At 42.1% G+C, this 13,289-nt stretch overlaps 1 protein-coding gene and 1 long non-coding RNA gene across 7 annotated transcripts in view; one reads left to right on the top strand and one right to left on the bottom strand.

The window, feature by feature from the left end:
* MYBPC3 (myosin binding protein C, cardiac) overlaps window positions 1-13,289 on the bottom strand; it is a 119,374-nt gene that overhangs the window by 23,025 nt on the left and 83,060 nt on the right. For all 5 annotated transcript variants that reach the window (XM_025216648.1, XM_025216650.1, XM_025216649.1 and 2 more), the window contains 4 exons: window positions 9,970-10,158; window positions 6,396-6,530; window positions 5,278-5,445; window positions 3,736-3,824 (listed from right to left, as the gene is read on the bottom strand). In XM_025216648.1, the coding sequence (XP_025072433.1) occupies window positions 3,736-3,824; window positions 5,278-5,445; window positions 6,396-6,530; window positions 9,970-10,158 (581 nt within the window). The remainder of the gene's footprint in view (window positions 1-3,735; window positions 3,825-5,277; window positions 5,446-6,395; window positions 6,531-9,969; window positions 10,159-13,289) is intronic.
* LOC112552087 overlaps window positions 1-13,289 on the top strand; it is a 48,913-nt gene that overhangs the window by 32,187 nt on the left and 3,437 nt on the right. For both annotated transcript variants that reach the window (XR_003096443.1, XR_003096442.1), the window contains exon 3: window positions 8,967-9,035. This is a non-coding gene — a long non-coding RNA (uncharacterized LOC112552087). The remainder of the gene's footprint in view (window positions 1-8,966; window positions 9,036-13,289) is intronic.

The raw sequence follows: 13,289 nt of genomic DNA, 5'->3' as shown, positions 1-13,289 counted from the left end.
CTGCCTATGCAGGGGGTCGGACTTGATGATCTATTGAGGTCCCTTCCGACCCTAACATCTATGAATCTATGAATCTGTATATTTATTTAAGCCATCAAATAGCTAAATATATTCAGATACTTAACTGTACATTTTTAGTTTGTTAGAAAATGTTGGATGTATATTGCTTATTCACTACATAACTAACTTTTTGCTTATGATTTGTATGAAGCAGCTGCACAATGATGGTAACAGAGATTTAGTTAAGCCTACAGATTTTTAAAAAATCAAATTAATCAAATTAATTTTTATTAAGAAACACTATTTTAAATATTTTGCACACACATTCTACACAAATTTGAGAACTGAGCCAGTAAGAGCTGGGGAGGTTGGAGACAACTGTGTGTGAAACTACCCAAGTAGATTGATCAAAAGTTCCAAGTGAGGTTTATGCTGGTATCCTGGGAGTCAGAAGGCTGGGTCCTTAATACCAGATGTGACTTACTGTAATTTATTTATAAAGCCTGGTCTAAAAAATTCAATGAGTTTCCCTGATTATGTGTTTATATAGAAAAAGCACACAGCCTATAACTCAACCTTTTGATACAGGGTTGTGGCAAAGTGGGGCTCCCCACCTAGCCACAGTGCTAGGTTCCTCACCTGCCTTTGTGCACCCCCCCCACCTGACTCGCCTGCCATGCCTTGTTCTTAATTAAGATGTTAATTAAGGCAGGAGGCTGCCCATTCATGCCCCGATGCCAGGGGGCACTATCTGAGGCTCCATATGTCCCCTACACTGCAGCCCATGCCTCGCAGATGGCATCCAGCTGTTTATCTCACCAGCCCCAAACTCGGCCTCAGAATCCTCCAATCAGGAACCCTCTAAGATCCCTCCATTCAGGCGGCCTACCCTACCTTCATTCGGGCTGTCTGGTTCCCTGAAACCATTTCCCCTCTCAGGTGTGGTTCCCCCAGGACCTTTGACTACACAGGCCCTGGCCTCACCTCCAAGCCCAGTTGGGACCCCAGGCCCTCAGCTCTGGGTGTCCCTCACGGTGGGCCCCTGGCTCTTTTGACCATTCTGGTTCTGGCCCCCGCATTGACCAGCCAAGGGTATCCTACATCAGGCCTCTGCTAGTAGCCCCTTCACTCTCTTGGGTCCGCCTTCTGGCTGCTACTAGGGGTTACCTGCCTGGTTGTGGGAGCTGGGGTAACTCATACCACGACTAGTGTTACAGGGTCTCACAGGGACTCTCCCGCTCCCCCTGGAGCAGCAGGTCATTGTGCGCTCTCTCTCTCTCTCTCTCTCTCTCTATATATATATATATAGAGAGAGAGAGAGAGAGAATGTTTATTTATATATATGTATAAAATAAACAAACATACTGGGCTCTCAGCCCTCTGGTTTTCCCCCCACTTCACTGGGGTTCTGCATTTCTGCCCCCTCACTGGGGCTACTCATCTCAGCCCCCTCACTGGGGGCCATGGGGCTTCCCTCCCCAGTGGGCTCAGGTAGCCGTAGCCATGCCTGGCCCCAACTATCTTTCCTCAGGGTTCTACCCTCTCACACAGCTCAGGTGGCCTCAGCCATGCCTGGCCCCCACTCTCCCTCCTTGGGGTCTCTCAAGGTCTTGCACCCCACAGAGCTCAGGTGGCCGCAGCAGTGTTTGGCCCCCCCAACTCTCCCTCTTCAGGGTCTTGCACCCCACAGGGCTTAGGTGGCCACAGCCATGCCTGGCCCCCAACTACCTCCAGTGTTACGCAAACCCACCCCAAGGTGAGGGCTAGGGTTAAGGCGCCCTTTCTCACTTTTCACCAGGGTGATCACTGGCCTGGCATTTCCTGGCGGCTCCCGTACCACTGAGAGCCCCACCAGGCCACCTGCTCCCAGCAGGGTGCAGTTTTAGGTCATGGCCAGGACCAGGAGCCTTCTAGCTATCCCCTACAGCTCCTCCCTTACCTCCAGGATGATACATGAAACCTTGCAGCCACACAGTGTAGCTGCCTGGCCTGCCAGCAGGGAGTTGATCTGTTTATATAGGCAGCCAGGGATCTAAAATGGCTGCCACAATCAAGCACCTGCTGGCTGCTTGGCCCCGAGCTTAAAGTGGCAGGCACCAATAGTGCCCTGCCTCATACCTTCCCCCTTAAAATGGTACCTGGGGGAGTTTTCCCCTGCTGTTCCCCCAAAACAGGATCCCCTTGGAGCCTGTGAGAGCCCTCAAGTGGCGAGCACCCCCAAAGGTGCTCCACCACACACCTCCCCCCCTTATAATGAGATCTGGGGCTTCACTTGGCTACCTTCCCTGCTGGGCTGTGCCCCAGCCTATTGTAGCCCCTGCCACGTGGCGAGCACCCCAGTGGTGCTCCACCACAAAGGTGATGGTTTCAACCTTTTTTATTGAACTATTTTAAGGGACTTAAAACTCAACATAATTTTATGAAATTTAGATTTAATTTGAAACAAGCTTATTTTTAAAAGAAGAAAATATAATTTAAACAAAATAAAAATCCCATTAAAAATCTAATTAAAATAAAAATCAAGCATTTTTATATTTATGGTAAAAAAAATTCTCCATTTTTATTAACCCTGCTAATTGCATTGGGCTCTTGGGAGCTGCTCTAATGAAAGCACCCATGACATCTTGTGTTTTCACCATCCTGCGCTTCAAAATGGCGGTGGGGATGCTTTAACTGAAGCTGGTTCATCACTGAATACACAAGATGCCGAGGCTGCCAGTGTGTGCTAAATAGCCTGCTCCAGCAGACTAGATTCATGAAGTCTTCTCCAACGCATTGTAATTACAATACGGAGTGGGCATCCTGCACATCTATAGACACCCATTATAAGCATCTCAGCAGGATTGAATAGAAAGTTGAAATATAGCAAAAAGTCACTCCTTCAGGGACTGAGAGGTTTTAATTTGATTTATCCAACTTATTTTTATTTAAATAATAAAAAGATGGTTATACAAAGTTTTAGGTAGATCCCTGTATGAAGTTAGTTAATAGAAAAAAGTTACGAGGAGTAAAACCTTACTTTGGACATATGCTGTCATTTTTATAACACGTTTTCTTACCACTGTTCTAAAGGAAAAAACAGAACAGTGTGCATGCAGGCTTGTGCAATTTTGAATTATACCAAAATGGGGATCAGCAATGTTTTGCTGCATGGGGCCATTTTAATGGTGCTTAGCTCTGCGCCTGGGCCTTGCCTGCACTGCCACTGCTGGAGCTGGAACTGCAGCCACCACTTCTCCCTGCCACCCGGGCAAAGCCCCTGCCACAGAAATGCCACCAAACTCCCCCCTGTTGCTGAAATGCTGCAACCCCCCCAGCTCCACAGGTCAGATCCAGCCCATGGGCTACAACATTTGCCTTATGAGGATATAAAATGAGTCAGGACTGCCTTGCTATAGAATATCTTTAGATGTGTAGTCATACCCATAACTCTATCACCTTGCATTAGAGTACAGTCTGCAATTATATAAGCACATGCGGGAATCTTGCCCTAGTCATTAGTTTTTAAACTGTAGTTGCAAATAGGTAGGGGTGAAAGGCTTATTTCTAAATAACTTATCAAAACAAAAGTGAGCAGAAAGGAGATGCAATGAATTATAATGTTGTTAACAGAAAATATTTCCTTCAAATTAAATTATGTATAAGTTATTCAGTAGGGGAGTTTGGGTTAGGAAACTTAATGTGTAACCATAAGCAACATAAAAGAACCATGCCAAAACAGAATCAGTTGCCTACCTGAAAAGGAATCACAATGTTGATTGTCTCACCCACTTTCTTCATCAGAGTCTGTCTAAGATAGCGTGGCAGCCATATTTTGGGACGTTCTGTAGATAAGGATGTTCTCATGTTAGACACCATGGTTGTTTCAATGTTATTATTCATAGGAAAAAGAAGGAAAAACAGCAGAGGAAACAGACTTCATGTTTAACACTGTAAAGTAGTATGCCATTTTTGTGAACACAAGAAAAATCAAACTGAAGAGTTTGGGGGAAATTGATCATTTGCTAGGTGTATTCATCTGTAGATGGTATTATACGCACCACTTGATGAAAATTAGTGATAACTCTTGTCTTTGTCTCTGCAACTGTGCAGGCTCCATTGGCAGTGGAACTTCTGTTGTTACAATGCCTAGGGAAATAGGATCCTGAAAGGCTCTGCATAGGATGTGCACCCTCTGAATGTACCTCAGTTTCTCTGAGGGCTTACTTATAAAGCAGATGGGGATAGGGAATGGTTACCCTGGGTGTAAAGAATGGTATATCTGTTGCAACACAGATCCTACAATTTCTAACATATATTACCATTTGAAAATATTTAATGATCTGTGCAGATTATACATATCATTGGGTTTGCATTGCCTCCATGGAATAGCTCAGCAGCAATTTTGCTACCTGGGGTAAAAGGAGTTGCACTTCATTCCCCAAACTTCAGAGAGTAACATGACAACTGCTTTCCTGCCAAAAGTTGTTGAGAGTCTTAGTGGATATTCTGTCTTCAAGTCTCTGCTTTCAGCCCTCTTCATTAGTGTTCTTCCTGCACTCTACATCTCTCCCTTTTCTTCTGCCCTCATTTAGACCATAGAACAATTCTTAACATGGATTTTGAGAATCCATCTTCATATCTATCTGGCTTTGGGATGCCTTAAAACTCTAGCTCTTTACACTTGGCCATTTTACTGGTAGTGGGACGCTGGCAGGCATTTGTGTGAGTCAAGAGTGAGGAATCCACAGTAATGAGCTCATAATATCTTTTGGACACCAGTCAAAGGAACTGGAATCTATTACCATTGGGTAGTAGATGAGGTGGTAATTAATGACCTTGGACATAAAAGTATAGATAACAGCTTTATTCAGACAGTTCCTGCCCTCTGTTCTTAGGCAGTAGGAATACTTGGCATTAGCATAACAGTTCATTCTTAGTATAGAGCTTACCCTAAAATATACAGTATCTGAGATGCTGAGATAGTCATTTCAGAAGCTAAAATGTAAACATTTTAAAATCTGAGAAATATTATTTTAAAAATATACTATCTACAGTCAAAGTCCTATTAGATAATGTTTCCAGAATTGGGAGATATTATTCAGAGCTAATCTGAAAACCCAGCCTAGTATGAAATTGGGCAGAGCTATAATCAAAAGAGAGAATGTAGCTCCCTATCCATACTCCAAAAGAAGTGTTTGTCTTGACAGACCCAGAATTTCCTTCTCCATTAAAGACATCTTTAGTAAAGTCCCAAAGGAAATGGTTGAGTGATACTTGCTTGCTCCAGATACTCACGCACAATCTCTCTGATGGTAATAGGCTCCTTGGTTATTGCTGGTCCACTCTCACCAGCCAGGTTTATAGCCTTGACACGGAAGTAGAGTTTGTCCCCAGTGACCAGATCTTTAATCAGTGTAGATGTGCGTTCAGTTAGACCATAAATAGCCGGAACCCACTCTGTAGCTGCAAGTAAAGGGTTTCTTCTGTATAACAATTGTACAATTTTTCCAAACTGATGGTTAATCTACACTGGAAAGTAAATTTGGAGTAAGGTGGGGTGTGAATTTAAAGCAGTACTATGAAAGTGGATTAATCGAAATCAGAACAGGACGCTTTACAGTTTGGAAAAAGTATGTCCACACATTGAACTATTCAGGGATATCTGTTCTTAATAATTCCATGTGTGAACAAGGCCGAAGGTACTCTCTAGTTTCTTTGGGTTTGTATCTTCAGGGAGTTTTATGGGGTGGAGGGTTTTCCCTGCAGTTCAAGTTCAAAATGGAATGGGAGAGAATTATTTTGAAAGTGGCTCTAACTGAAAAGTGAGCAGTTTATTTCATTCTTAAATGGAAGGAATATATATCCCTTAAGGTACTCAAATAGTATAGTGATAGATACATGTGCTTGTAACAACAATAGTGGAAACCACTGATGAAATTTACTGATTTCTCATTCTTTTTTGCCTTGTTTCTCCAGTCCGATGGCAGTAATTGATAGAGTTGTCAGAGCTTCTATAGCAGTACTAATAGTACAGAAGTTATACTAATATGTCATGCTGGGGTGAAGTCACAGGGATTCTAATAATTATGCAGTGATTATACTTAGTGAGTAGAAATGATATACTGTAGAAAACTCTAATAAACATTATATGGCATCATACAATATTTGCATCTATAAAAGTTAGAGTGGTTTATTATGTTGTGGTGGTACCAGGAAGATGAGGTAGCAACTATGGTGATGCATGGTAGTAATATTGATTTGACATTGTCTGCCATCAGTAACATTAAACTTTGTTGTAATGGTACTGGATTCTGTGGTGAGGTTGTGAAATGATAGTAGTTGCAGTGGTATTTTACTGATTCTGTTCTGATTGATAATGCTTTGTTGATACTGTAGGACTAGGGCTTACTCACATCCTTCTTTGCAGTACTCCACAGTGTAGCCATCTAGTCCCCCTGCTCCAATCCGTTCGGGAGGTCTCCACTTCAGGGTAATGGTACTGTCAGAAACGTCTTCCACCGTAAAGTGGGTTGGTTCACCTGGGGGAGCTAAAAGAAAATAAAACCCTGAGATATAGGATTGTGGTGGATATAGAAGGAATGATCAGGAATAGGGGAATGATGTACAGTCTTATCTAGAACCACAACTCTAAAATGTAACTCTAATAGCTTCACTTGACAGAAGAGTCAATGAGTAACGCTTGGTAGAAGCACAGTATGCTTGTAACACAGAGGTTCTAGATAATAGTGGCTCAGCTTGTATTCTTTTCTAGAGAAAAGCTCTGGATAAGTGAATCAGATTCTCAGCAAAGAAGAGCAGAACATGGGAGAACACCTATAAATGTATAATTCTACACTCATAATTTGAATATTACCAGACAAAAATTACATAAACACAAGTCCCACCTCATCGGTGGCTGAAGTTGATGTTACCATATTTTCTTACATACCACATGCCCCTGAATAAGACACAGACCTTGTTTTTATAAAGCAAAATGTGGAAAAAAAAATATTTTTCCAGAATCATAGCTGACAGCGTGACATAGAGCAGGGCAGGCAATTAATTATTTGGGGTGGAGGGCCGCTTATTGAGTTTTGGCAAGCAATCAAGGGCTGCATGACAGGCAGCCAGGGGCAGATAAATATTAATTTTCTAAATTTTTTAGGGGTCCTGCAGGCTGGATAGAATGGTCTGGCGGGCCGCATCTGGCCCACGGGCCACATTTTGTCCACTCCTGACATAGACTAAGTCCTCCTGGCAACAGTGTCCAGGAAGTGTGGCATCCCAGAAGGCAGTTTGAGTGAGGCAGCAGAAACTTTCAGGTGTGGCAGGACATCAAAAAGGCTAGATCCCAACCCCCTTGCTAGGACAGTAGGGCACTTTTACATATGCTTAGACATTGAGGGGGGTGGTGCTTTAATTAAAGAGCTGCTCTAATTAAAGTGCTGCTGCGTCTCCTGTATCAGCATCCCTGTACTTAAAAATGGTGGCGAGGGTGCTTGAACTAAAGCTCATTCAACAAACTTTAGTTCAGGCACTTCCGTCGCCATTTTTAAGTGTAGGGATGCTGATACAAGAGATGCAGGAAGCTGCTGGAGCTCAGCTGGAGCACAGATTAATTGAGTCTGCTCCGATACACTGAAATTTCAGCACATTGGAGCAGCCTCAACGCTTATGTATAGGCATTGGTAGAGCCTGTTACTTCTTAACTGTAAATAGTTATTTATTATAAGTTCCTGTAAATAATAAAATGTTGCTTCCACACCACAAGCCTCATCAAGATGCTACTGATTGCATGCAGCTGCTCAGTAGCTCTTTAGCCAAAACCCCCAATCCCCCCATCCTCGGCCCCCCAGCAGCTGTGAGAGGGCTAACACTTGGACTCTGCCCATGCTGCTTGCTACATCAGAGACAAGTGGCAGCCTTTTTACCTAATGCATACTTGCTGTTTTTCTTCCCTGCTTCTCTTCCAGTGAAGAAAAATCAGCTTCCCTGCTTAAGACACACTCCCTAATTTTAAAGGGCTGATTTTGGGGGGAAAGGTGTACGTGGTGTGTGAGTAAATACATTTATTTGGTTTAGGGTGATTACTGTAGTTACATACAAAAACACCTAGATTTGATCTGTTCAGTAGTAACAGAAATCTAATGAATAATGAAAAACATTTTGAGGTTAGACTTAGAGGTTTCATGTCTGCATCTATCATCTGTTTACTGTTCCTTCAGAGCAGGAACTTTTTTAATCACTGAGAATCCTCTGAATCTCACAGCTCAGTCAGAAGAGTGATTATATACATTCTTGTATATTATCAAACAGGAACAAAAAACTTGCTGAAAACTTCTAAGTCTTGACTAGGCTTCTGGAAAACACATTTTAAGAGTTAGGTATCAGTGCCAACCTCTGGTTTAGAAAAGTAAGCTGAAAGTGAACTTGCTTTAGTAATGTTCTCCATGGCTGGAACACCTAATTGAAACTCCTCTAGATGTACTTGACTATCCCATGCACATGGATATTTAAATAGGATACTCTTACAGACACATGCTGAGGGTTTCTTGTCTTTACATTCTCTGTATGCCAAGAAACTAGGAATTGCAGAACTGTCCATTTGTACATTTTCTATTGTGAAAATTCCTTTGTTTAGGACACATTACATGCATGGCTGGCAGAGAATTTAATATGTATGGAAGGCATTAAACTGCATTCCAAAATATCATTAAAAGTGGCTCATTCTTGTAACCTTTAAAATATATGGCATAACAGAACTTATTTAAAGAAAATGTCTTTGCTAGAACACATGTATATGTATTATAAACTGAACAGCTTTGAAATACCTTAAACAGATTTTACATATAAATATTTCAAATATGCTGTAAGTTTAATACAATGTCATACATTGCATGACAAATAGATTATATTATTAACAGCTTAGTTTATGATGCTACTGCAAAACCAAATCATATTTTACCCAGTTTCCTTTCTTCTAGCTGCATTGAATCAAATCATTTCATTTTCAAGTGGAAACAAAGACTGAGAAACACATGCAAGAGGAAAAGGTAATTATGAATATACATGACTGACCATCCACTATACATTGCAAAACCAAAGCTAATTCTCTGAAACAGTAAGTTTGGACTTCATATTTTATCAGTTAAAACTCTGCCTACTCTATGAAAACTTTGGACCTTTTTGTTTAGTAGTTCCTCTTGATGTCTTTTGTTGCTTCCCTTCAGTCCTGGTAGCCCAGCTGTTGGTTGATTGAAGTCCAGAGTTAACAGATCCCACTTGCAGCTCATCCTTCCCTTGTGGCCCATTGCTACTGTCTTGTACTTTGGCACTGATTCCTTCAGATGGCAGTTCCCCCTGACTATTGTTTTTAGATTTAGCAACTCTAGTCATTTCAGTATCCAGGTACTGGTATTTTTTTGCTGCTGTTCCTAAAGCTCTCAGATGGTTGGCTTCCTGAAGGCTCACGCAGTTTGCTCCCAGTTCAGGGACAGCTAGAGACACTGCACTGGTAGAGTGGGAAGGATTATTTATAGAGGATAATTCCTCAGATATTTTCTTAATCTGCTGTCTTTAGAGCTGTGCAAGGGGGCTGGGATTAAGAAAGCTCTGGGTGGGATACTATGATATTTGCACCCATAAGGGAACAGGGGAAGCTGAGAGGGGCTGGGAAATTGCTGTCAATTAGTTGCTCCTCCTCTCCAGACCCAGCTTGACTCTCACACTTCTAATAATAACAGCTAGAAATTCATCAGCAATTTCAAGAAACTGGAACCTCTGTTCTTTAGGCAGGGGAATGAGAGAAATAGAAGAGAAAGATGACAAAGAAAAAAGGGTGATAAGTACGAAATAGAAAATGTCAAGTGACTAATCAGCTTTCTCAAGCAAATGAAGTATTATTTTAGAGACAGTGTTGAGAGAAAGTGGGGGCTAGTTTGTCCATTTTTCTGTTCTAAACATGATGTTACACGGGATGAAACTCACCAATTGGCATGAAGGGTGCTGAAGCAGGGCTTGCGCGGGACATGCCAATAGAATTCACAGCATAAACCCGCATCTCATAAATTACTCCTTCAATCATTCTCTTGGCTTCATATGACAGCTCCTTTAGAAGGTCAAAGTTCAGTCTCATCCATCGGTAGCTCTTCTTCTTCTTCCTTTCCAAGATGTATCCTGTGAATGGAAAAAAATATTGTGATATAAAGGAACTGCAAGTGGAAGAGGCATCATAATTTTCTGAAAACGCCAGAGAAAGGAAAGCCACCTTTTTACCACTGCATGTGAGAACCCAATCTAGGCAAATGGCAACAAAATTTGCAAATTTTGGCAAAATTTGCCGTCAGTTTTACTTGCTCTGCCTCAGAATTTGAAGTTTGCCTTTGCCCTTGCCTTTGGGGAGGGATATGATAATACCATCCTATTCAGCATGAGCCACAGTGGATAGGAGAAAAACCCAAACTGTTGTTATTTACCATGTCTTTTGCACCTAGTACAACTTGAATGTTATATCACAACAATACTGACTTATGTGCATGATCTTTTAAAATATTAAAAAGATCTTGAGAAAGGAAAGAAGAGGGCTCTACATGTTTTGGACAATTTTCATAGTTTAGGAAGGGGAGAGGTCGCATTAACTCTTCAATCAAATATGGCATGGGCTCACCTCAAGGCAAATATTTGGAATTTTCCCTGCTTCCATAATTTGTGTGTGAGTTGCTTTGATATTTATGAAATTAAGTCTCTACAGAAGGGTAACTTTTATCAGCATTTCAATTTAGTTTTTGTTCTCCTCATTTTCCATTGCCAACTTCTCCTATTGTAATCTTAAATGTTTCTTAGGAAGTAGGTGCATTTTACTTTGCATTATATAGTTCATGTTATCAAGGATTTTAAACATTTTTTAATTTAAAAAGTCATTGCATTAGCAAAACCTAAGTGACAGAATATAAGCTTTGAGAAATCCTTGAATTTTAATGAATAATAAATTGGTAAATAGCAAATAATAAGAGTTTAAATCACCTGCTTGGGCATTTTTTCACTAGATTGTATCATTTTTCTTGTTATGCCTTCTCTCAGAAATCTTTAAGTCTCTGGAACATGTCATTTGTCCTTGTTGGTGCGTTACAGAATTTGATTCCTTAACTTTCAGTCCAACATCAATATTTTTTGTCTACTGATTCTTATAAATTTGTAGTTATATTCTTATACATTTGTAGTTATATTATAAATTTGTAGTTATATTATATTTCCATAATGGGAAATATAACTGCCAAACTCAACCTGCTGAAGTAAATGAATGACATCTTTTTATGGCATGAGGACTGTTATTCACTAAGAGCAGGGGTTTTCAACCTTTTTAAGGAGTGTACCTCTTCTGTGCATACCCCTTCTGGGCTGTACTCCCTTCCAGCTGGGCAGCAGGTGGAGGGGTACTGACATCAGCACCGCACCTCTGCCTGTCCAGCTGCAGGAAAGTCTGCAGGGGAGGGGAAAGTGCTGGGACCTGGCAGGGATAGGGAGGGAGCTGGGGCCAGCATTGGGCTGGGGCCTGCTGCTCTCGTCCCTTCCCCCAAGCCCGGGGTCGTTGCCCGGTGCTGGCAACCCCCACACCAACAAATCCATCACCCCTAACCCCACCCAGGACCTAGCTGCCTCCCCACCCTAGCACTGGCCCTTCACCACCTGGGGCCTCCCAGGAGGACATGGGGGGTGTGTGCCCCCAGATCTGTGTGGGGCAGGATGGGCTGCCACTGCAGGCTGTGGCCAGGGCAGCACCGGGCTCTTCCTGGTGGAGGGGTGAGTGTGCTGCACTCTGGGCGGATGGCAGTGGTGCTGGGGGGGTCAGGTGAGCTATGGTGAATCTTGGGGTGGTTGCAGCCCCCTGCCAGCACCACTGCTGCTCTCCCCAGTGCAGTCTGCCCCCACTCAGTGGGAAGAGCCTGGTGCAGCCCTGGCCCCAGCCCGCAGTGGTAGCCTGCCCTGCCCTGCGCAGATCTGGGGGCATGCTGACAGACAGCCAGATGTGGAGCCAGTGGGACTAGGATCCTTTGAACTGGAAAAAAACAAAGCCAGGAATTAAAATCACATGTTTGTATTTTTGTTTAAGTTCTGATATAATCACTATAATTTTTATTGACTAAACCCATGAAATGTGGCAGAACTGAACTTGGGAGTCTGGCTTTGTAGCAAAGTTGTAGAGAGTCATACTTGTAACTCTAGAAGTCATTGATTCAATCACTTTTTGGCCAAGATGAGAGCCACCATGCTTGCACTCATACTAGTGATTGTAGCTACAGGTTGAACAGCATGCTTCTTATTAGCAGGGTTGGAGGCCCAATACAAGGAAGACAAAAGGAACATCTCTCAGCATAAAGCAGGCATGCATAGCCTGATTTTGCAGCTGCTGCTGGCTGTATCCAATTTCCGGAAATCTGTGAAAGGCCATAGAGTGTTTTGGGAAGTGAGTGGTGATACATAGAGTCCTTTATGGAGGTTCCTTCCAGCTAAGAGGTTATTTTGTTGCTTATTTTCAGCAACTTTTAAATGGGGATTAAAATATAAACAAAGAATTTACTAAGGTATGTTGTTGTCTCTCACAATCAGAGGCAGCTTTGGTAATTAATTTTTTCACTGTCTTCTCAGACAGGCACTGTTCCGTTTCTCCCTGACTGTGAGGGAGCTATCCACTGAAGTACACAAAAACTATGTATAAAAGCCCTAGGAAATTAGAAAACAGAAACTGTATTAATTGTAATGATGGTGACTTGAGGAGTGATGAAGCAGGATAGTTTTCTAAACACATAGAATGGATAGTAGTCAGATATGCATATCTAGAGATAAACAGTATAAAAGATTGCTGTTAATGTTTTGCAGATTCCAAGATTGATGAAGTAGAGTTTTGTATTGGTTCGTGGTATCTATGGGACTGGAAGCAAAAGCCTTTTATAGTGCTGGGGCAGGGGAGTTGGGGAGGGAGTGTTATAGGTAGTATTATAGGAAAGGTGAACATAGGAAGGAAAGAACAAGCCTTTTCCTTTTACTTCTAACTTTTTTGTTATTGAGCAACTGGGTGAAAAGTTTGGGATTTCTTGTAACTTCAGTGCCATTAAATATAAGTTTTGTTTAATTTTTTTCCTGTACTTCTGTGCATAGCCTAATCTTTGGGATACTTGGTGGAACCTTCCAGTGATGCCAGGAAATACCCTTGGTGTGACATCAGCTAAAAGTTTAATTTGGGACTGAAAACAATACTTGAATGACCCTCCCAAAGCAGGATCTCCCTCTCTCCCTAACACATACCCAAA

The sequence above is a fragment of the Alligator sinensis genome, unplaced genomic scaffold, assembly GCF_000455745.1.
Source record: "Alligator sinensis unplaced genomic scaffold, ASM45574v1 scaffold686_1, whole genome shotgun sequence".
Taxonomy (NCBI): domain Eukaryota; kingdom Metazoa; phylum Chordata; order Crocodylia; family Alligatoridae; genus Alligator; species Alligator sinensis.
Note: the sequence above shows the minus strand (reverse complement) of the source record. Positions and strands in the feature narration are given on the sequence as shown.